General features: G+C 37.7%; 1 protein-coding gene across 5 annotated transcripts in view; it reads left to right on the forward strand.

The window, feature by feature from the left end:
* Positions 1 to 23,624, forward strand: part of NECTIN3 (nectin cell adhesion molecule 3) — a 65,623-nt gene extending 41,999 nt beyond the window's left edge. For 2 of the 5 annotated variants that reach the window (XM_065675986.1, XM_065675988.1), the window contains exon 6: positions 3,835 to 6,629. In XM_065675986.1, the coding sequence (XP_065532058.1) occupies positions 3,835 to 4,427 (593 nt within the window). In that variant the 3' untranslated portion in view covers positions 4,428 to 6,629. Of the gene's footprint in view, positions 1 to 3,834; positions 6,630 to 9,081; positions 9,221 to 10,563; positions 10,646 to 20,110; positions 20,174 to 20,654 lie in introns of those variants that run through there. The other 3 variants (XM_065675987.1, XM_065675991.1, XM_065675990.1) reach the window with 3 other exon arrangements.
* Positions 23,625 to 25,035: the final 1,411 nt, after the last annotated feature.

The raw sequence follows: 25,035 nt of genomic DNA on the forward strand, positions 1-25,035 counted from the left end.
TTGACTGTATTAATACATATAGACTTTGACTGTATTAATACATAACTTGCCAATACCCATTCCCTTCCAAAACTTCTGTTTCTGTAATGCTTTCGTGACAGATTTTAACCGAAGGAGATGTGTGCCAGTATTGATTTTTCTTCCTCATTACATAGCTGGTCAAGTTATCCCTGAAATAATTCCTAGCCAGCTAAATGAAAAATGGTTTGTAATTGAAAAATGCTGTGTGTGTTGTCTAGATTATTATTACACTGGTATGTGCTTCTTGATACTAAAATAGGACTTAACCTAAAATTTTGAAGCTAATGGTCTGGTTCTAAAGATGATCCATCCATCTCCTTGCCCATTTGTCTCTCTGACACGACTTCTTGTTAGCTTCGAATTCCCGTGGAAGCAGAGATGGGTCCTGGACATGTGAATGAGGATATACTGCAGGGGGATGGAGGTGGATAGATGTAGTGTTTGGGGACATAAGGCACATCCTGTGGTCAGATGTCTGTATTAAACTTAATTGTAGTAACTCTTCTGCCCAAGACAAGCTTTTTGTATTGCAAGAACTGGGAAGACTGTACTGAAAATAGTCATTAAGGAGCAAGTGAAAATACCAGACTGAAGCTATTGAAAGTTACTACTGACTTTCATGGCAAACGTGGAAAATAAGTAATGGAAGCAAAACTTAAAAGCTTATTTAACTTAATCAAAACTTGAGTGCTTTGAGAAGAAATGAGAGTTTCATGTGAAGTAAATAGCAAATCTTGCTGTTCTTGGTAGATAACTATCAAGGGCTTTGCAACAAACTAGGTTAACTTGTCATATTTTTATGTATGGAAGGAACTGATGAGTCTACTCTTTTATACCAGAAAATAGGCTTTTGCTTTCTTTAGTTATGTCTCCTGTTCCTATTTCAGTGAGATGGCTAGCCATGTAATAGTAGATAAAAATTTTTGTGGGTCTTCACTTGTTCTCGTTGTTACTACAGGGTATATATAATTAGGATTTGAACAGGCCCTAGAACATGGTAAGGGACAGAAACAGAAATCAAGAAGCTTTTAACCTAAAATCAGATTTTTTCAGCATTTTTGCTGCTTTTGGCTCCTTGGCCTGCATGGGTACTTAGGTATGTTGTTCTGGTTTGTGCAGCAACACCTATATTAGTGAGAAAGATGACAGCGGTTAAGCACTGTATCATTAAAAAAAGCTGAAGAAAATAGTTGGAAACTGAGTTTTTTGAGCAAAGCGCCGTTTGAAACAATATCAAAATGATGCGCTTAATATTTTGTGCTGAACATTCAGAATTGAGGTATTGGTGATGATGTGAAATGTTATAGATAGTTTGTTGAACAAACAAGTGTGGCATTTCCATAATGTGGAGGTAATAACTGAGATGTGATTTGCAAGCAATATGTTGTGGAGTAGAGGTAAGGAGTTCTGCCTCTGCAGGTCTTGATGTTTTCTGTGTGGGAAATATGCTTGGTGCAGGGAGTTAAAATATAGGGGCGGGGGGGGACACACCACCAAACACTAAAATAAAGAAACCAAACACCAGCACCACAACAAATGGACTCCATTCAGAAAGTTCAGAAGCTAACCTCACATGAGTTTAGTTGTAATTGGTTGTATAAACAAGGAGGGGCAGTTGTAATTTTGTCCTTGTTCAAGAATAAGAGGTACTGACAAAAATAGGGGGTAAAAGTACTCATCATTTTATTACAGGAATACATGTATGCAACACTGATAGTACATTTGCAATGCATCTGAGCAGTGTTAATTAGTGCTTGGAGAGAACGCAGCTGGTCAACCTGACAACTGGTGGAAGGAGCAGGTTTTGAAGGAAAAGCCTTTTGTACACCACTGATGTATTAATATAAGAGTGTAATTGCCACTGTGTTTTTCACATATGTGATTATTTAATTTGCCTGGATGCAAATATTGCGTACTTGTGAATGGTTATTTTATACTGTGGATGTGGAGGATAGGACTTAAGGCCTCTTATAGAGGGAAATAGATGGACAATTACAAAGTAGGTTTAAAAAAACCAATATGTATATATAGCCTGGAAGAAAATATTGCTGGTGCTTTCTGAAATTTTATCTTAAGCTAACAAATCCTGTGTCTAAAGCAAATACATTTTCAAGGAAAAGGGTATTGAGTTAAACTTCTTGACCTAATGGATTTGTGGGACATGGGAACCCTGGTAAACTCAGATTCCTTAATCTCTACTTCTTTGTTAAATTAAACTCACTTAAGTTTTTACTAAAATAATAATCTGAATTCCTCTGGTTCATTTTGGTAGTGCATTCTCCTTGTTCAGTTTTCTGTCTTCTGTCAAATTAATTTCATTTATGTATAGCTCCCTAACAAATCACCACTTTTACATAGTCAAGTAATATAATCATGTGCTTCAAAAACCTGCATAAAACTTTACTTATTATGTCAAGCCTAAAATGTTGTGTTCAGCAGTTAAGTGCAGTCTGAAGTATGATCTGTAGTGATCATGACCATTGTGGCAATTCCATCTGTTGTGGGAGAATTGTATGTCTGAATTTTTGAAGTTAGGATTTGTCAAGTAACTGGAGACTTGACATATTTCCAGTTCTGTTTTACTTTTAGTGCTGGGAAATCTAGAGCGCCTCTGCAGTATGGTGGTAGTAGTAGTAGTAGTTCTATGAATCTTGCTTATGGGCATTTAACTAAATAATATGACATAATGAGCTACTTGGCCATCCATGTAATATTCTCTCTAAAAGATTCAAGCTATAACAACAGGTTTAGTGTTTGCTCTGCTGATTTTAAAATTACATTGGGCAAGGCATAAAAGCCTGTTTTATTCAGTGCAGCACAGAAGTAGAAACTGGAGTTGCATGTAACACACTGTGATTGATTGGTATGATCTCAGGAGGCTTTCTTTGTCTTCAGCCCTTGGTTTCAATCTTGTCTTCAGTACAGATGCATACATCTCGAGTAGACCTAAACAGCAAAGGAAAAAGCTGAGTGCTGGAGAAGCTTGGTATCTGGCAATCTCTTGTTTACGTGCATAACAGAACATGAAATCAGTTGATATTTTATATTGAGGAATTAATATGGAAATTTGTTTGTTCAGGAGAGATTAAATTGCTTTTAGGAGTAATGCATAGAAAAAAATTAACTTATACTGTTTCAGTGGTTCTCATTTTTATATCTTGAAAGCTCTTTGCTCAACGTAAATGTTACTTTGAGATTAATACATGCCATTTTAACTATGCTTCTTTCACTAATCCCCAGGTGAAGCTGAGTAAGTTGTATTAATGCAACAAATGTTTTTGGAGAGAATAGCTTAAAAATCAGTAATTCATGTACTGCTGACTGAGCACAAAACTCATAGTTTTTCATTCTTATACTCAGAGCCCTGTACAGTTTCTGAAGTGGGAATAATTGACCCTGTGGCATAATAAATTGTTTTGATTCAGTATTCCTAACTGCTGGCTGGAAAGGCAAAGAACTGCTTGGACTTATCCTAGTATACTTATACTATGGAGGAGGTAAATAATGAGCTACAGTCAACATCTGAGGAAAAAAAGCTGCATCTCCTTAGTTTGAGGAGGACAAGATGTCTCATTAAAGATAATTCTTAATCTGTTATCTCCCCGTACATCCTGTCTTGTTGCAGCACAGCTCAAACCCACAATCTTTTGGAAAGTGTGAGACTTCCGGTAGAGCTGTGAACTTGAGAATGAAAAACTATTCCTGTAGAACATACCCATCAACTGCTTTCTTATAAATCCTTAACTGATTTAGCTTGCATTGACATTCTGTGCCTTTTCTGTGTCTTGTCTACTTCTTTGCTCTTTCCATTAGATCCTCCTACTACTACCACTCGACTGCCCACGGTTCCCTGGCATCCTTCGACTGATGGCATCACAGGTTTAGCAACAGAACCTAGAATAATAGATTTCCCAACATCAACCTTGCCAGCCATGCAGGAAGACACTTGGGGTACTGTCATCGGTAGTGCGGTGGGTGGGGCTCTCTTCCTCATACTTGTCAGTGTTCTGGTTGGAATTGTCTGCTATAGGAGAAGACGGACGTTCCGTGGTGACTACTTTGCTAAGAACTACATTCCACCATCAGATATGCAGAAAGAGTCTCAAATAGATGTTCTTCAGTCAGATGATGTGGATTCTTACCCTGACAGTATAAAAAAAGAAATAAAGCATCCAATGAACAGCTTAATATCTAAAGATTATTTAGAAGACCCTGAAAAACCAGAGTGGAACAATATAGACAATATTAACAGGTACCAGGAACGTTATGAAAGACCAATGGATTACTATGAAGGTGGAACATTGGGAATGAAGTATATGGGTGGTGAATGTTATGATGACAATGAAGAAGACTTTGTATCTCACATAGATGGCTCGGTAATATCTCGGAGGGAGTGGTATGTGTAGTAACAACTGAAAACTAAACGTGTACCTACAGTTCATTTCATTGGGTGATGGCTTTCAGATTGTTTATACTTAACAAGAGGAAGAATAAACTTTTTGAAACTGGGTTGGTTTTTCTTTTTTCCCGAAATTTTTATATTGTGACTTGACACAATGGAAATACTGAATCTGGGGAAACTGTGTTTGAGCTGCTTTCTTTCCCAATGCTGTACTACTGTTCGAGTTTTAATGCAGAGTGCTTATATTGGTCTATGTCAGAGGTAAAAAAGGCTAAATTAAAGTTGCCATTCAAATTGTTTAAGAATAAAAAAATGGCTGTCTTGGCTCTCTGATTTAAAAAGAAGTTTACCTAAGGCAGTGATCAAATATGAATCTTCTGGGGCTTTTGCTTTACAGATTAAGTGAATTACTCCAATTAGATACCATCCATGGTAAACTTAATGCTTCTGTATAGCACATACGTTACCAATTAAAATAAGTTACAGCAGAGTCAAAGCTTTATTTTTAGGGTTTTTTTTGTGCACAAAAATGAATACCTCTTAGCGTTTTAATGAGCCTTCTTGTAACTATGTACTTAAAAGAAGTCATTGCACTGAAACTTAGGAGCAGAAATTTGAGGACTATCTGTGTAAACAGGTCAAAGGCTAGTCTTTGAATAAGATGAGAAATTATTTTTTTATAGTCTTTGATTTCTAAAGCTTATGCTAGTGTCTGTGTATATACATACAGTAAGATATTTTGTTAGGCCTGTAATTGGCAGGGTGTCAAAAGTCATTCATTAATACAAGACTTTTTGCAAGTACCCAGGGTCCAATTTTAGAGACCTTTCTCGGAGGCTTTGTGGGTTTCTTACCATTGAATTTACAAGCCGAAGAACTGGACACAACTAAGAAGCAAAGTCTAATGGATTTTGGAGCTGGAGGCTCATGTGAATTTGCTTATTTACCCAGGTACCAATAAACAGTTGCTGGAATTTTTATGACCAGAAGTTAAAACAGTGGTTTTATGCTGCTTCTGAATAAGTTACAATGCTTACTTTGAAGAGGGTAACTAGAATTTGAGAAGATTAGTAGGGAAGTGGACACTTGCATTGCTACTTCATGTAGTTGAAAACATATTCTCTGATGATGCAACTATAGAATCTGTGAAACAGGAGTTTATCTAAACTCTGCAGTCTGTACCACAGTCGATTTGTTTTGCCTGCAAATAATTGATACTTATTGAACAATGCATTCTTCCTTAAAATGACACTGTAAGCATTCTATGTAGGACATCTCATTTGACATCTGAAGTAGTTCTACTTTGTCTTGAGCAGGTTCACCCAAGTAGTTCTGATTAAATAACTTTAGATGAATTACATACCAATGATAAGTAATGATTTGGGTAGTACGTCCTTTGAAGTGCCATTTTTAGGGGTTTTGCTTGGGGAAAATGAAGCTGACAAGGCTATTATTTGAAACCTGAAAAGGGACAAATCTCTGCTACCTTTGAAATAAAATAGGCTGTATAATTACAGCTGCTTTGTGAGCACTCATGCTGGAAGGTCTTTTCTATCCTCATGATCTTTGGTAGCTTAGGCCATTTAGAGCTTCAGAAAAATAATTGTATTGAGCATTGTAGACAATACACTGTGATTGCTTTTGACTGCATGTCTTTAAACAAAGATTGACAACAGCTTTATTTGAAAATCAAAGGGAAAAACATTCCTAAACAACTTAAGTTCATGCTTGGATTAATGGAGTACTGATGCATGACTGACCTAAGTCTCAAGAACAATGGCAAATGATTTTGTATCTGTAGTTTGAGTGGAAACACAAAGAAAGGAGTTAAATTGCTAGCAGAAGGTTCTGATCCAAATTATTTCTGGAATAAAGAGATCATACCTCTCTTCAAATAAAGAATACTTGATGTCTCATCTTTAAAAGATGGTGTTACTTAGAAATAAACAACCATAAACCTGTTCTCCACATGGGATATTTTGCTTTTGTCTCTGTGGAATTTTTTTTTGTTTTAATTTTTAAAAATTATATATATATATTTAATTCCTATGGGTTAAGAAGTTGAAATGTTTTGGAGTTGGAGTTGATAATAGGAATAGGGCTTACGTGTGTTGCAATGTTTTGTACATTATGACTGTTGTAAAAAGAACTGATTGTAAGTACAAATGGCTGTTGTGTGAATAAACTTTTTTGTTACCTTCTGGAACATAGGTAGTGTACAGAAATGTTTGACAGATGCGCTCTCAAAGTTGGAGATACAAAAGCATAATAAAACCAGAGGCTGGGTAGAAGCAACTGAAGTGTTTAAGATGGACTTTTTAGCATTACCCCTTGGAGACCCTAAGCTTATGAAACAGGTGTCTTCAGAAACTATATTCATGAAACTTGAGAGTGATAAATAAGGATAGTTGCTATCCAAACAGCTTCACTTGAAGCACAGCTGATACACTATCTGGGATTAAGAGTCTTTCAAATAAAAGTAAATAAAATGCCTGTAGCTCTGCTTTAACCATATATTTTTTTTAACATATTCCCATCTATTTCTAACCAACTGGTAGATAAATGCTGTGTAGCTGGCACCATGCATCTTTGGTGCTCTCTGGATTTCTTAGCTGGGCGTAGGAGGTTGGGTTTCTTCTTTGTTCTTCTGGGAAGACTGATAGAATTTTTTGTGACTATATTTTTCCTTAAATAATTAAATCAAGTCAAGTGAATCCTGTAGTAATTGCAATTTAGTTCCTGTGCATTGTTACACTTACTGGGATATCGCTATGCTTCCTGGTGTTCAGGAGTTAATGGGTGGCTATTGCTGTCTCATCCAAAATGCGATTCAGTGGCTGAACTTTCAGTGCGAGTGTGATACTTCATGATGCTTCAACATTTTAGCAAAAAAAGACTTGGAAAATTAGTGTGAGACAGTCAAGGGAATCTTCTGGTACAGTCACAAGAGCAAAGCATCTTCATGAATCTGGACCTGACAGTGTATATTAGTTAACTACAACTTTCTTATTTAAGCAAGAGGACACTTCTGTAAACTAAACTTAAACCAGTGCAGTGGTTAAGTGAGTTTTCTGCTGATTCATGTGCCTATTTTCAGGAGAATATGAATTGTGGTTCTTACATGTATAGATCAGTATCTGATAGCCAACAGAGCTTATGTTGAGAAAGCTGCTTTGTAAAGGTGTTATGAACAACATAAAGGTGTTATGTTACATTAGTCTTCTAGAGTGGATTACCTTCCTGCAAGTTGTTAATCTATCACTTTATCCCTTAAGGAAAGTTACCAAAAGATGTTTGAGTTTTGTTCAAGATACTTCATCATACTTGCATGAGCAATTGAAGGGGAGTATTGCTGTCAGGTCTTTAGTAAGCAGCAAGAGGACAGAAATCCCTTCATCAGATTGGAATTAAGGTGGCTTGTTTTGGGGCTTTGGGTTTTTTTTTGTTGTTTTGCTCTTTTTTAAATGAGGCCTGAGAAGATGATTATTTTGTCCAGCTCTCCAGAATACAAAAGAAACAGCATTAGAATGATTAATAATGGGTAAAACATACTGCATAGTGTTAGGGGTTTTCACCTTAATATTTCATCTGGTAGGAGATTCCCTAGAGGATGGTGGTGTGGTATTTGGAAAGAGGCAGTGTGTGATTATTTCTTAGAGGAAATAGCTGAAGTAAACTGCATTAGAGACTTTACAAGTACAGAGCTATGTTAAGTTTCTTTGCTGTTATGTTTCTGATCAAGCAGTTAGTGTAGATCAGAGCATTATTTCTGTATGCTACCTATATTTTATGGGTAAAAGCAACTTTTTGATAAGCCTGTTGGTGGAAGTTTGGAACATTGCGATTGGTAATAATTAAAGTATGCTAGTAGGTTTCATAGTCAAGATTTCAACTTTATGAATCCCGAGTATAGCGAAGTGGTTGACCTTTATTGACTGACATGCGTTAACTCTGCATAAAGGTTATTGAACATTAGGTTTGACAATGCTGAGGTTAAAGGACAAATTCTTTGCTAATGAAAACAGCTGAACAAAAACCAACAACGAAAATCTAAAGAACAGAACAATTTTTCTCTCTTTCTCCCCTTCCCTGCTCAGTTAAAATTCATTTGTAAAGATGATTGTTTCTTATGGCTTAAAGTATGAAGTCCTAGGGATCATAGATGGCTTTAGGAGTTGTTTTGATAACTGTAAGTCAAGTATTAGTGATTTTGTGTTCATTGCCCCTGATAGTATGTCTTTTTTCCTCTGATTTTAAGTTTCCCTTTTTCCTCTCTGCAGACTTCAGTGGCTCTAAATAAAGATGGCAGATAAAGCTGTAGTTATCCATCTTTTTGAATTAACCACTTATTTGCCCTTGTAAGTGCAAAACATGTGTTCTGAAACTTGATCTTGCCCTGAAATTGGAATTAAAAAGCATGCAGGTAGTATTTATTAAAGGTAGTCAATGACATTTTTGAGATGATGATTTATGAGCTCTCTCATTACAACCAGTTCTTTAATTGGGTGACTGGAGCCAGTACTGCAAGAATGCTAGTGAAGGACAAGGCTTTCTCTTTGGTCATGGAAGGAAGAAACAGAGCAATGCTGAAATAGTTTATCTGGGTATTGAAAGCATGCGAACTTCTCAAAGGTGTAATCTATGCTATCACATTGCAGATGTGCCATTTAAGCAGACATCTTCTGTTGCTGTAGCAGGGGCTGTGATTGGAGCAGTCCTTGCTCTTTTTATCATTACCATCTTTGTGACAGTGCTACTGACCCCAAGGAAAAAAAGACCATCTTACCTTGACAAAGTGTGAGTATGTGTTGGATTTTACCTTTAGTTTAATTGAAAGCAATAATCAGAAAGCCTTTGTTCTATACAGGGATTTCAATGTCTGAGTTAACTTAGCAGCTGTTTATCTGTCATAATTTCAGGCTGTGTTTTTGGAGTAGAAATTTGTTTTATGAAGGAAGGAGAAGGCTAGGCATGACTTCTGAGGTAATGCGAGTCTTTATCTCTTCAGAAGCTTGAGTGTTTTTAATGAAAACTGATAGTCAATTAAACTGGAGGGCACAGGAGAGATCTGTCTTGACCGATGCCACAGACTGCTGGCTTACTGTAAAAGTAGGTTTAACATAGGAGCAGATTGACTGTGCATTGCAGCAGTGAAGCTCCACAAAGATATGTAAAATGAAACAAGTGCCCACAGACATGTGCTTAGAAATGCCTGACTCAGCATGCTTTCTGGCATGTTGGTTTTTGGAGTCTGTGGCACAGACATGGTTTACTTTAAGCTTCCGATGTAGTCAAACAAAACAAAGTAAACAAAGTCTGAAAAGGTTTCATCAGTTCAAGTCTATGATGTCTAGACCCTGTTTGGAACAGTCATAAAAAGTGGCAATGGCTTTAAATATCTGTAAATACAAGTCTTTTCACACATACCCTATACTGGTAACACTTAAATTCAATGAGGAAGAAAATGTCTGTCATGTCTGTGTATGCTTAATAAGGACTATAGAATAAGAATAAAAAAACTTAAGAGCATTTAGCATAAAGTAAATACGAGCATTTGAATCTGTTGAGCTAGCAAGATGAGTCAAGTGTTTTCCTACAACTGAGTCGTTTCTAACATTGTTAGAAATGCTGGTTTCTGGTTTGTTTCTCTTACGTTCTGTAGCTGAAGCATAATTATATGAATAGTTTTAAACATTCTAATTCTTTTAGAGCCATTTGCTTTCACTGAGAGAGTTACAATAGAGAAGTCTTGCATGTCCGAATTAATTGTGAGGCTTTCTCGAGGACTTCACAAGGGAAGACTGTAGTAGTAAATGTTGGTATCTCATAACCTAGAAATAATAATAGATACCAGTAGTCCCTAATTCTGCTTGGGGTGGTGGGGAAGTTGAGTCTTCTTAACACCTCACAGGATAAATAACAAGTTATAGGTGGTGCTTTTCTACAATAAGTATGTGGCTGAATCATTGCCAGTGGTGGATGTATTAACATTATAGTGTTTCATATGTGTCATTGCTGACTGAAAGGTGTGTGTGCCCCAGTGTTGCGTGTCAGATCATCTGGCAGCTGAAATAAATAGTCTCTGCCCATTCAGTTGTACTCAGCAAACATGGCATGTTATATTTTCTTCTTTACTACAGGATCGATCTTCCACCCACTCACAAACCATCTTCAAATGAGGAAAGAGCGTTCTCTGTACCACAGAAAGAAGCCATGCTTCAGGTGAGTAAACAGTTATATATATCTTAAATTGAGGTAGGTGAAGTGTTAGTTTTTCTTTATCATGTTAGTTTAGTCTTATTTTGCTTTCCTAGTCATGTATTTCCATTCTTGGTCCGTAACCAAGAGATTTCCCTCCTTACGTAATATCTCAATCTTAAATCCATGGTGGTGTCCTTTAAGGTCAGAAAACTGGTAAATGGATCCTTTCTGTATCTCTTACAGTGTTTGACAGACTGTGCGCCTCCTGAATTAGAAAAAGCTGTAGTTTAATTTCTGTGTTGATTAAAAGAATATACCTAGCTTTATAAAACAGTCTTCGTGTGAGGGGAACAAATATAGTTGGTAAACTTAAGTGACTTCAGCAGCATCATCTTTGCTAGTAACAACTGTCATTCTTCTAAGCTGTTTAAGTTTGTGTGGATCATAGGATCGTAGAGGTGATCCTGGAAAGCTAACTGTAGCGAATGAGGACGTTAAAATAAGTGGGGAACAGGGAAGGGTAAGACTGCTTTGCTTCGCTACAGCATGGTCTTGTGCTGCGTTGTACTGCTTGTGAAGCTCCAGGTGAATTCAGAAGGCTTCTTCTGTGTTAGACAACACAGAAGGGACATGTTCAAGGGAGACAAGCTTAGATTAACAGCACTGATTGTTGCACTACGTATAATAAACTAGTCTGTCTGTGAAAACTGTGATGCTGACTGGAGCCCTGAAAGTGTGTGTGTAGGGGTTGTATATATTAAATCAGTCAGTCTGATTTCTCTTATTTCTGCTTACACTGAAGGTAACATTAATCACCTATCAGTATTACTGAGAATTAGATTCTAATTGTTCTTAATGGGATTTTTGTTTCGTGTTGAGTAGCTTGTATAAATAATGTGATTCTATTTACTTGTGCTGAATTAAAAGACTGAGGTAGTCCAGGCAGTCATTTGTTAATAACAAATAGTGGTTTTGCAGTAAACCAGTGTATTTTCACAGCTTTAAGGACCATAGAAGCCTGTTTTTCTTACAGAGGGATGCCTTAGGAATAAAAATTATTCGCCCACCATAAAGACAGATTTTGATGGAGTTCTTAGTAATGCTGAAAATACTCTTGTAGATTTTCTTAATGTGATTGCTCATTACTAAAGCTCAGTTGCTGATGGCTTTCCTCTATCTCATGCAAGTAATGCATGAAAAAAATGTTGTGTATTACATATATTACATTGAGTAATGCTTGCTTATATTGTTGCTGAATGAAACATAAAACTTTGGAGATCTGTCGCTACTTTTAGTAGCAACATGATAATTATAAAGTTATGAAGGTATAAAGCACGTAGTTGGCAAAAAGTATGATAGATTTTTGTTTTCAGGTCTTGAAAGTGGTATAGCACCTAAGATAACACAAAAGGAAGTGCTTTTCTGTGCTCAGGTTGGGCATCTTCTGCTAACTCTGTAGTAAGTCTTCTGTCACTACAGTACTCAACAAATGCTTTATCAGTGAATCATGCTTCAACCAAAACTTTGCTGTGCTTTAGCTGTTACGGTAAGACATTCTTGCTTATAGAAATAGAAGATATTGACTATTGTGTTATTTGTGTATCTCTAGTGTTGCTACATGGCAAAATGACAGTGAAAGGAAGTGTAATTATTTATCCTTTACTGGGGTACTTATGAAGTGTGTACCTTATTGTTTTCTTCCTTGTTACTCTCCTGTCATTGAATTCTTTCTTGGTTTGGCTTACTGTGGCTTCTGTTAGTACTTAAGAACTAAGAAAAGCTAAAGCTGACTGTAGTCTTAGTATAGCATAAAATACAATTGGTTATCTAAACATACTTTATAAATAGAGGAAAAACCCTAAACAGACTGAACCATGTACTTATTTCCCTCAAACTGGATGAATACAGTTCAAAGTTGGTTTGGGTGGCAAAAGATGCAGTTCTTTTCCAGGTTTGATGTGCTTTATTTAAAAATAATGGCATAATGTTGTTAGTGTACCTGTTATTTTTAACTTCTGTGGAGCTCCAAATCTGAGAGAACTAGAGGCTGAGTCTTCTTTTCTGGTACTACCTATAATCAACATGTGTTCTGTTATGCTTGAGGCGAGAGCCTCTGCTTTATTTAACACAAGTGTCAAAATGCTAGCTTTAGTCAAGAAGTGCTTTGTTTTAGTGTAATAAGCCACCACTTGAGTAACTGTAAAGAGGTAAGCAAATTAGCAGCCTGTCACTATTGTTTAGTGCTGTTAGACTGAAAGTCTGTACTGGCCATGTAATTCATATTCCAGATAACATTGTTTAGTCATACATGAGAAGCAAGCTCCTGAGCACCTCTCTAGATCAAGACATAAAGTTCTGGTAACACTGAAAAGGCATACAGGTGAAGTATCACTGCATCTTCAACAGCAATAGACGATGAAATTCAACCTGAGTGGAAATGATAGGCTGCATGAAGGTGCAGAATTAAAGGGGAATTTTTATAAATGGTGTCTTCTGTATACTCAAATAACTGAGGGTTGAAAATAGATTGGTTAAATTTAGTTTAATTCTGGAAAGTCGTTGTATGTAATGTGCAAATATTCCAATTAGGTACTGTTCAAATCATGCACAGTAGCTTTCTTGGTTCTTGCCAAGTATTCCAGGTGCAATAGAAAAAGCTGAAATTCTCCTGTCCGAGCAATCCATATTTAAGTAGATGTTACCCATACCCCAGCAGATGGGTGTTTGTATTAAAATGAAGGGGGATGTTGTAGACATTTGGTATTACTGAGTAGCTAATGACATTTACAGTTACTCCTTCCAACTTGGAAGCTTTAAGTAGACTCTTAAGTATATGCTAATGTTTACGTGCTAATGTTAAATAATAAGCTACATGTGTGTAAAAGTACCATGAGCCTGAGTACTCCTAATAGTTTCTATGTACTGGTAATTGCATATGCCCATTTATGTATTAATGGAATCACTTAAGAATTGGGAAGAACCGGTTCACTTATGGCCCGAAAAGCGTGAGGCAAAAGTCCAAAGCATAGGAATATTAAATGGAACAGAGGGAAAACTGCAGTGTAAATAGTTTTATTTACTGTCAAGATTGTAGGTGCCTCTTTATCAATGTTTTTTAGCTTTTGTCAGGTCGCTTTTAATAATCACTGTCATAGAAATGCTATTCTGTTACTCTGAACTACTTTTTGCATGTTACATTAAAGAGCAGTGAGCAGCCTGAAGGCTGGGTCTTTGTTGAGAGCGGAATCTCTGCTTGGCAACCGAGTTCTGGAGCAAATCAAGAGGAAGCTGAACAATGGAGCCATTCCAGTGGCTTAAATAGGAATTCCTCTGTGGCATAATATTTATAAAAGGAGTGGGAGGAGAGGTGCTAATTTAGGGTATCATTAGAGTTAGTTTCATTAACTGAGAAGAGAAATACAGCCCAGTAGGTAATTCTAAGAATTACCTGCAATTTTAAGAATACCTTATATATTTAGCTAAGCAACCCTGCCGTATTCTAAAGATCTTTAATGGTAACATTTGTGTTCCTGTTCAAAATAGAAAAGATGTGTTTTAAACCCAGATGGCAACTAAATACCATGCAGCCATTTGCTCACCCCCTGCCTCTTTTCCCCTCCCTGGGCAGGATGAGGAGGAGAATCAAAAGAATGCCATAACTGCAGGTTGAAAAAAGAACAGTTTAATAATGAAAATAAAGTATAGTATTATAATAATAAGGGGAATAACAAAGAGATATAAAAGTGAGAGGAGGAAAGGAAAACAAAAGCAGTAAACAGAAGTGATGCACAAAACAATTGCTCACCAGCCACCAGCCCTCCCTGAGCAGTGACTGGTACCTTCCAGGTGACTGCCCCCAGTTTACACACTGGGCATGACGTGCTGTGGTATGGAATACCCCTTGGGCTAGTTCGGATCCGGTGTCTTGTCTCTGCTTCCTATCGGCTTCTTGTGCTCCTCCTCACTGGCAGAGAATGAGACTGAGAAGACTTTGATCAGGTTAAGCAGTACAGAGCAACAACTAAACTGTCAGTGTGTTATCAGCATTGTTCCCAGACTTAAGCCAAAACACAGCACTGCACCAGCTACTAGGAGGAAAATTAACTCTATCCCAGACAAAACAAGGACAAAGATGATGGTGAAATTGTATTAGCACAGTTAAAAGCATATATCACCATTTACTGAATGCTCATATTTATGAAACAGGTTCGGGAACATCACCCTCACTACTCTTAAACCTAGCATAATATTGATACATTTTATATTATGGGTGTCTTACGCACTTCTAATTCTTTTCCTAATGGTTTTAATACAGGTGGGAAAAGGAAGCATTATTGTTACAATTTCCTTTAGACTGGAGAGCTGTAAACAAGATAAAGTGGAAGGGAAGCTCATCAATACTGATAAAGGATCTTACAGGGTTAGGGAGGGAGAAGAGGAAGGAACCCTACCACAAAAAACCCACATGAACTAGATAGGGGCCAAAATGAGGCATGAGCTTTTTGTCAGTGGACGCTTTTGTAATAGGGTTTCTGAACTGAAGAGGATGGTAAAATAAAAGATGAAGATGTTGGCGAGAGAATTGTTTCAGGCTTTTAAAGGAATAATTGAGAAGGAGCATCTTTAGAGTAAAAATGCTTTTATGAAACTGCAGAATGGAAAAGGTAAGACAGTGCAAACTGTTGTAAGCATCAGTGCACAAAACCCCACATATACTGTATCCTCCTGCACAGAAACACTGTAGCTGAGCATCATTTTTCTTTGACAGAACCTGATGATTTCAGTTCAGTCACTTGTTCCTTGGCAGTAAACTCCTTTCTCTAGAAAAGGTGGTGTGTTCCTATGCCATGTGAGATGATTTCCTTTGTCTCTAGGTTTAGTTGAATAAATGAACCCACTGAAATTACCTTGTTCTTGTTTACAGTGTTTGCCTAAACAATGTTTAAATCCACTGATGGTAGAAATTCTTGAGCAGGCAGATTTTTTTGCTCACAGAACATTAGCCTTTGGTGATGATAGTACAAGGGGTAACGGGTTCAAACTTAAACAGGGGAAGTTTAGATTGGATATAAGGAGGAAGTTCTTTATTGTAAGGGTGGTGAGGCACTGGAATGGGTTGCCCAGGGAAGCTGTGAATGCTCCATCCCTGGCGGTGTTCAAAGCCAGGTTGGGCAGAGCCTTGGGTGGGATGGTTTAGTGTGAGGTGTCCCTGCCCATGGCAGGGGGGTTGGAACTGGATGATCTTGAGGTCCTTTCCAACCCTGACTATTCTATAGTTCTATGATTCTATGATATGAGTGTTCTTGTTCCCCATGTGTGTGTTGTCTTCTTGTGTGGCCAAGTCACGCGCTTAGGTATGAAAGACCAGTGTCTCCTGGTAAGCAATAGATTACCTATTCTCAGAATTGGCCTGCAGAATGCATTCTAGGACTTGAGAAGCAAAAGCAGCATGACTTCAGGGGCAGGGGAGGAAAAGATGCTACAATGGAATTAGAAGAGAGAAAACAGGACAAGCATAAGTTAGAAAAAGAGGCCTGTGAAGGTGGTGGAGAAGAACTGCTGGAAAAGGGGATATTTGTTTTAGTAACTGGTTTCACGATGCCTTTTTAGCTCATGTTCACATAACTCGAAATTGCTTCAAAACTTGAACTAAATGGATGTGTGAAATACAAAAGTTGAGGGCAAGGAGGAGAAAAGAATGGAACATGACTGAGATTGAGTTCTTTTGAAAAGCATCCTGCAAATGTTACCTACCTGTATGAGCATTTGTAGGGTGATGATGGAGTTTCTGCTGTAAGACCAGCAACTCAGGCTCTTGGTGGTGTTGCTACCAGTGTGAGACTGTTGGAAAAAGCAGGAATTACAAAACAAATAATTGTGCAGAAGACATTGCTTTATAGTTTATTATGTCCTTATACTAGTAGCTGACTGTGGCATAGAGGGAAGAAACTCAATGAGTGATGATTCGGTAGCGTAAGCTGTACCCTAAATGATAATTCTCAGGTAACATTGCTTGGCGTGATTAAGATTGGCCTTGCTTTAACTAAGGCAGCTGGTGATTAACTGCATGTTTGGAAATAGCCCATTTTGCTGACAAAAGTACTCCCATCACAACAGTGCGAAAGACCCTTTCTTTTATGAAAAGGGAGGGTTTGAATCTTCTGTGTTAAGTAACTTACACTATAATCAGCATAATGTATAGTTCTGTCTAATCTGAAAACTGAGATCAAAACCGGCCCCTCTAACAGGAAGCTGACTCGGTTCTAGGAAGGTTTACTCCTGAAGAGGAAGTGTGTTCTAAATCTTTTCCTGCAAATAAATACCTTTATTTGCAGAGATACAAATGTACAGTTGCAGTAAGGTTTTTCTTTTTTAAACCTATGATAAAGAAGGGAACGGAAAGTGGAACATTTAGGTACTCTCTGCCATTTTTTGTAGAGTTTAAAAGCATAAATCCCTAATAAAGAACTGACTTCCTGGGGATTTGAAAATGTGTTCGAGTGTGCTCTGTGTAATGTGTGCAGTGTATTTATTAGATGGAGCTCAGAAGAAAGGAAGGAAGCATTTCTTCCTGAAAGATATAGTCAAATTAGAGGTAAGTATATAAACATGCGCAAAATGGGAAGTTGTCTTTCCTTTAATGGTTTTGTAAGTTAACTGAGCTTTAGTCCAGCTGTTTGGCCTGTTTGGAAGGTTCTTGTATTGTCTGACCTTGAAGATACAGTGCTGTGCTTTTGTGCCTTTGTAGGTTGTCTTGGGGAAAGTGAGTGGGGTAGTTTGGGCCTGGGCTCTTTTGCATAGTTCAGATTCTAAGTTATGTTGTATGTTCCAGATGAGTGTATAAGGTAATCGGTGCTGTAACTATTGTTTGCATAGAATTGTTTGCATAGTCATAATTCAGCAATTGATGTGTGCAGGCAGGTGATGAAAATGATGACCTGTTTGGTTTAAGTAGTGAAGAAAACTGTTTCCATCTATTTTCACTCTGAATAGGGTTATTTATGAACTGTGTACAGTGTAGCTTGTTTGTATTCGATTCTGACATGAGCCCTGTTACTGAAGGAGCTCTTCTTGATGTATTGGATCTTTGCTCGCTTTGGTTGATGATTTTTCTTCATTCTGTTGCTCTTAATCCAGTGCAGTTGTCCTCGCTTTGGAAACAATTACAGGCACCATATGTTTGTCCACCTTTTGTCTTCCATTTTGTCATATAATCTTATAACTGTTAAGGCTGTGTTCTGCTTGTCAATAAAGCTTCACCTTTCTAGTCATCATTCTGATATTTCTTAGACCAGTGTCTACATAACCTCAAGGTACATGTTTGTTCCTTTTGGCTGTACCAGAGCCTGTTATCTTCAGCTGCTATCATGTTATTTCCAGTTTTTTGCCTACTTGGTCACCTGGAGATTGCTGATGGCAAAGCGCCGTGGTAGAGGTATGAAATTGGCTGGTGACGGGCTGGAGCTAAAACAAGCAGTATTAGGCTACAGTTGTCTGTTTTGTGAATAAATCTGATACCTAGGCAATGAGGACTCCCTGTTCTTGACCCAGATATACTTATTTGTAAGTTACTATGAAGAAAGCTTCTTAAACTTACCATCTTTACATTGCTTAAATGGGAATTACTGGTTTTCCCGGAGTTTGGCTTTTTTTTTTCCAAACCAATCCCAGATGGTTTTAGGCTGTTGATTCTTTGTTTAGAAGGAAGATGACTGAGGAAGGAGAATGGATTGGAGGTCTTGAGATTTACAGAATAAACTTTAAGTTGGCGGAGGAAACTACTTAGTTGCTAAGTGTTGCTTGTGGATAGTGAGTCAAGCTGTATAAGTCCCAAGATCCCACTAGGGAGAGACCTGAGCAACATCTAGATGCCTCTTGTCTCCCATTGGATCAGTGTGGTGAAACTCAGATTACTCTTGTCTTCCAGCAGCTGCCAAGTTTACAGTAGCCTGCCTTTATGTACTGATTATTTTACTGATATGAATTTGTTCTCTCAACTTGAGGGCTAACACAAGCGCTTTTGTCAGGCCAAAGCATAGTCATGCTGTTGGGAATACTGGTGTTCACTGTGTGTGTTCAGGCTCAATGCATTAGCTCATAAAGCTGCCGCAGTTTTGTTTGGAAATACAAGAGGTGTAAGTAGGGCAGAGTGACATGGCTATCTAAGACTACCTGTGAACATCTCTTTTTATTATGGAGTTTCTCCCAGACCTGACTGAATAGTTAAGGGTTAGAGATCTCTCAAATGCTTTTGGTCAATGGATTGCCGTCAGATTTCAGACTTTTGTTATTCCAATAGCTGTGTGACGCTAATGAGTTTTGAAACTTAGTGTTAAGGACTCAGTAAAACTACATTGGTCTTGGTGATGGGACACTTCTTGGGGGACTAACACAGGGCTGGTAAATAAATTGATTTTCTAAGACGAGGAGAGGGAATTGGGTGGCAGGACCCATCTGGATAGTAAGTTGGGTTTTTTCCTATGCTAACATAGCCAATGTTCCACAAGACTAATGGGCTTAATGAATCAAGCAGTGGACTCCTATGTGAGTTGCAGAAGAACTTCCTGCTGTATATGGCTATGTTTTAATTAGCAAGCCATGCTGAGCAGTAGGAGCAGACCTGCAATTGTCATTAAGAGGTTAAGTGTTCATGCTATATGTTCGGGAGGATTTTGGTTATGATCTCTTGTCCTGTCCTGTGGATAGAATGGCAGTTAGTTCCTGATGTGCATCTAGTTATCAGGGCTTGCTGGACCTCCATAACAGTGTTTTGGAGAGATACACTTTGAGGAACAGGTTTAAGGCATCGCATAAAAAGTTAATGGTAAAACATCTAGGAAATGTGGACTGTCAGTTGGAAAATCCATTAGTGGAACAAACTGGGTTAGACAATCTGTAAGTACATCTATGCTGCTTTAATTAATAAGGGGAAAATAAAATCAGTTCAGTTGTACTGAAGAGCAATTACTTTAATTTGTTTAGCATAACTGTCATTACAAATGCTTACTTTTCCAGTGGGAAGTACTTTGTTTAATGTTATCCAATGAAGAAACAAATACTCCCTTCTACTCTCAGTAGTATACTAGTAAATTCCTTTTCTGTTCAATCCTTCTGTGCAATATCAGACTTGGCATTTACCCATATGATGCGTGTGAAAACTGTGAGCTAATTTTTCCTTTTACTTTGGTTTTTAACCTGTGGTTTATCTAAAATCAGTCACGTTAAGATAAAGCTTTTTAAATTTCCTTAACCATGCTTATGTTGAAATACAATTGCAAAATTAAATGTGTCAATAACACTTCTTAAATGGACAGTAGGTTCTTTTTGTCTACGAGAGATTAGCTTGTAAGTATTCCTGTTAGTCATTAGTTAAGGCGCTTCACGCGGCAGAGCGTGTTTTGTGATGGCTGGCATTTTTGTATGAACTGAACCTGTTCTGCGGCGTTGAATTTTGACTTGCTTCCACTGTAACTTCTCTCATTTCAGAAAGAAAGTTTTGCTTTGCAAAGCCAGTACAGAGAAAAGGATACTGGAAACTTTCAGCACATGGTAAATAATAAGATGGCTTCAGTTCCTGATAGAAGCTTTGATTTCATGTTGTTCCTTAAAAGAAGCTTATAGGGACATCTTTCATAAAGGAGATACTATAAATATTTGTCCATGCTAGTCAATAACTGCTGGATGTGTGCATTTGTTACCCATGAAGTGGGAAATACCTAGGTAGTTTTGCTCAGTAATACATAGTGCTTTATTTTCTGTGCTTGATTTTCATAGCTTAGATTTGCTTTTTAGATTTATGAACCTTAAAATGTAACTTACTTTGAAACAAACGTTTGGGGTTAATTCTGAGTAGCTACAAACGCTTTTGGCATGTCTGTTGGTGAAGGCACTTTTTAAGTTCGTAGTCCTTGGTTCATAGGGCCATTTTACAGATCATGCACCTTCCATTTTGCTTAACGCTTTAACAAAAACAGGAATTGCAGATTCTATACATGAACTACGAAACTGATTACTTCTTGTCTGTCTTTAGAACAGTGTGAATGGAAGACAACTTACTTGTGAGGCTGAAGAGCCACAGGAAGAACATGGCGTTCAGCATATGTATCCTGTTTATCAGCAAACATACTACAAAAATTGGAGCAGCAGATACCTGGATAACTCGGGACCTGGAAGAGTCTACATCAATCCAAGGGAGCATTATGTATGATTCTGTACCCAGATGTCTTTAACTCTTAAGATACGAGGAGTTTAATACCTGTTGACAGTATGCCCAATGTGTGGTGTAGGCTTTCATCTCTGAAATAAGTCTTTTGGGTTTTTTTTTCCTGTGGGAACAAATTGCATGGAGAATTTTATGTAGATAAACCCTATGGAATTTGAAACTTGACTTGCTTCTAGCCTTTGGTGTGCATTTGTAGTTATATCAGCCTGCCAAAAGAGGAGAGCCGTTTAGCTTTATTAACCTTTATAGTCATAAGATGTCTAAACTTGATGAATTGGTTGACACAGGCCAAAATGTAGTTAAGTTGTTTCCCTTGTTATTTTTGGGAGCATTCTCTCTCTGAACGGATACTTTACAATAACGTATGTAAAATGATGTCCAAGTAAGTAAATATGAGCAAGACAGCTGAATCCCTGGTGACATAATCACTCTCAGCTGAGTAATTTTTTCACATCTTAGAAAACTTGGGATAATTGTCATTTTGACTGGCATTAGCTATTGATTTCTCAACTAGCTCTACCTCCCCCAGTCAAATGAGCAACTAGACTACCTCTCAAATACTTTGTTTCATATGTTGTGTGTCTTCCCACCTGGTTAAATCGAAGCAATTTCTTTACATCAGAAACTATTGTTTTATATTGATCGTGGTGGTTATTTGATATTACTTGCTGGTTGTAGTTTCACAGTAGCTCTTGTATGAAACTTAGCTGTAGGAAGTAGATGACTAGACAGACAAAACTTCCTAAGAGAGTCTTAGGTATAGCTGCATCTTGCCTACAAATTGCTGTTTAGCTGTTTTTCCCGTATTAAATCTTGGTTACTCCCATAGTAACTCAAAGTGTTACTCCCTTATTAAATCTTGCAGACTTAGTAATAAAGACCCTTCACATTCTTTGGTTTCTACTCAGCTGCAATAAAACTGCCTGTCATGTGTTCTTACGTCTTAGCAAGAAAAGGAAAATTTGAGTAGACTGTGAGTAGTTTTCAACACTGTCCTTTAATCTTAACCAGTAGTGCGCAGTAACTGGAGAATGGCCTGTGCTAACATTATCCCATGTGAACTTTTGAGTATGGGGTAATGGTTGAAAAATGTGCTCAGGATCTTTTTATAAAGACAAATTTTCCCTTTGGAGCAAAAATTAAATGTTTAACAAATAAAAAGAAAATACATACTCTGAAATGAGCTTATAGGACAATCTGAAGATACTTTAAGACACCAGGAAATAAGATAAGCACTAAAATTTGCTCGAGAAACTGAAATGACTTGTGTGTTCTATACACACTAGTACAGAATGATGATTTTTAGTCATGATCTGAAAAACTGTTGAGAAGAATGGCTATGTCATACTCAACTAGCTGTAGTCACATAATTAAACATTACTTCTGTGATACTAGGGGTTTCTCTGAAGATGTTGGAATGTTCAGAGGGAAGAGTCACAGTTGCAGAAGCAATAGAATTGGAAGCCAATATAGTTAAGTGTGCTACAGGCAGGATGCCGTTTTAACCTGTGTTCAACCTGCGTTCATCTCCATCATAGTAAAAGTTAATGAGATATTCGTATCCACAATAGGGCAGGTGAGTATTTCTCATTTGGTGCAGGTCGCAGCTACATTATGGCTTAGGTGCCCATATTCCTTTGTTAAGCAGCTTTATGTTACATGATGTGGATTATGTTGACAGGGGAAAGAATGGCCAAGTAGAAGATAGAAGAGAACCTGTTTCTCATGAGCTTAATTCAAACCATTGTTGGCTTGCTTTTTCCTTAGGCACTGAGCATGTTCCTGTAAACTGAGCAACTGGTTTTGACTTTTAAGTCTCCTGCTGTTTTTGAGATTTAAAGAAGCGATTGTGTGCCCCATAATATGTTTTGCAATAGTGTTATTTTAAGCAGCTACCTCTTTCCACATAGCCTTACCTATCCTTACATTACTGCAGCTGCAAAAATCATCTACTGCCAGAATATGAGAAGAAAACACTGTCTTGGACAAATGTTGAAGTAAATGGAAGGACAGAACATTGAGGTGAACTATATTGTGTGAGGTAACTTCATAACATCACTGAGCAAAACTTCATACAAAATATATTTGGATGTATAGAGTGGGTCAAAACAGTGTTATTGTGATAATGCTTCCACTACATGCGTTAGTACAATGTGATATTGAGCAGATGATCTTTTCAGTTCCTATTATGTTGGCAGATGATGTAAAAACCAATTATTTGGGGTTCAGACCTCTTCTACCGCTTTTTATTCTTATTTGTGAATCCAGTTTTGTTTGAAGAGTTGATCCTTTTGGGGAAGAAGGAAGGCAGAAAGCTATCCACAAAGCTATAATGGCTTTTCTAAGCTGGTATAACGAGTTCAAACCAGGAAAATGGAGTCCAGCAGTGTTGCACAGGTTACGTATCAAGTTATGTGTGGAAAGCTTGATTTGCGAGCTACCCATCAGCCCTAAAGTCAGTAGGGAAATACATTATCATGTTTATTACCTGGGAGATACGGTTTGTTTGTAATCTATTCAGGGATATTTAGTGTGTTAGGGGTTTTTTGACATGTTGCTTATAGTCTTCAGTCTGGCTGGATTTTGGTGGGGGGGGGGAGGTGGCATAGAATGCTCTGAAGAGGACTTAAAATGTCTGCTGGTTAGAATTTCCCACAGAAAGGATTGCACAGATAGAAGTTTAATCTGCTTTTTTAAGATGTAGGAAATGTCCTTTTGTATTTTTGTACATTTTCAAATGTTTGTATTTGCATTCTGAATAAAAATATTTGAAATGGAGACTTTTGTTATGTTGTTCAGGCTTAGCATTGCTTAAGCTATGGAAAATGCATTCATTTTCTTGGTGATATGTTTCCTCCTCTCTGGTGTATGTGCAGAGCATGTGTTCTTTCTTTAGCAGTACCACTTTTGTGTATCTGTGATGGATGCTGCAATCAGATTTCCTTTCAAGTTTTATTTAACAGGGGTCTGTTAACTGTATACCCAGTGTAAACTGAACACCCAAAATCACTGTTGAGGGAGGTAGGAAGAGAAGGAATTCACATCTCTAGCTTTGATAAATGTAAGTAGTCATCTGCTCAAGGATCTTTACATTCTACAAGCTACTCTAATAGTAGGAGACATAAGATCTAATGTTTGGCATATGTCCAAAATGTGTGTGGATGTAATAGAAAGGAAAACTGAGAAAACAGACTAAACTAAAAATAAAGGGAAACACTTAAGATTTTTAAATGACTACTCCTGTTAGTCCCAAAATTATCTAATGTATTGGGTATTCAGCTCAAAGAAAGCCTAATAAGAAGGTGTGATTCACAAAGAGCGGAGGGAAGGTTTGCTCCTTCAGGTTTCTTAACTTTAGCTGTTTTATGGCAGCATTGCTGCTGTTGCCTTCTCTGAGTGATACAAATCCAGGGGCAGAATGCTGTGGCGTTGTATAGATAAATGCTTAAGATGTGAAGTTGCTTTTCAGGAACCCACTGCGTTGCTTGAACGCTCTGCATGTAAGTGCGGTAGGAACAGAGAGTATTGAATTGTTTTTGACAGCGTAGGTCACTGCAGAGATTACTGACTGGCAGAGCTAAAGCTCCAGGCAAAAGAAGTCCAAAACGGCCTTAGTAGTTCTCACCTGCCTAGTTGCTCAGTGGGAGGGCAGCTAGCTGATGGTATAGATCTCTGGAATACTTTGGGAAACCTGAAAGAACTGACTTGGTGTACAAAGACACAAATGACCTGGCCAGTTGTGAAGGTGGTGAAAGATAGTTAAGCTGTAATGAAGCGTAAAAAAGGCAAGTAAAAGTTAAGGTATACTGTTAAGGTGGTGACAACTAGTGGTTGTATCCCAGTAGGAGAAAGCTTTTACTTTATTTCCCTGTGGAGGTAGATGGTTTAGAAAACTCAGTGTCATTAAAGCCTACCAACTTGCATTCTTCTTTCTTTTTGTCTTGCTGTGTAATATTTGTAAGCATTGGAAAATTGTTAGGCAGGAGTGATTTCACTCAGAAACCAGTCTATGAAAGGACCTAACTGTGGATAGTGCTTTCTGGAAGACCTTTGTCTCATAAAGTTTAGTCGACTTTTAGCTTGCGCTGCTGAGCTGTTTGTGCCTAGAACCACCAGATGCATTGAAATGTAGAGGCCTGTGATTTGATGCTTAGCCAAAACCTGGACTTGTTAAGGAGTCTACCTGTCC

Source organism: Lathamus discolor, chromosome 4 (assembly GCF_037157495.1).
Source record: "Lathamus discolor isolate bLatDis1 chromosome 4, bLatDis1.hap1, whole genome shotgun sequence".
NCBI classification, from domain to species: domain Eukaryota; kingdom Metazoa; phylum Chordata; class Aves; order Psittaciformes; family Psittacidae; genus Lathamus; species Lathamus discolor.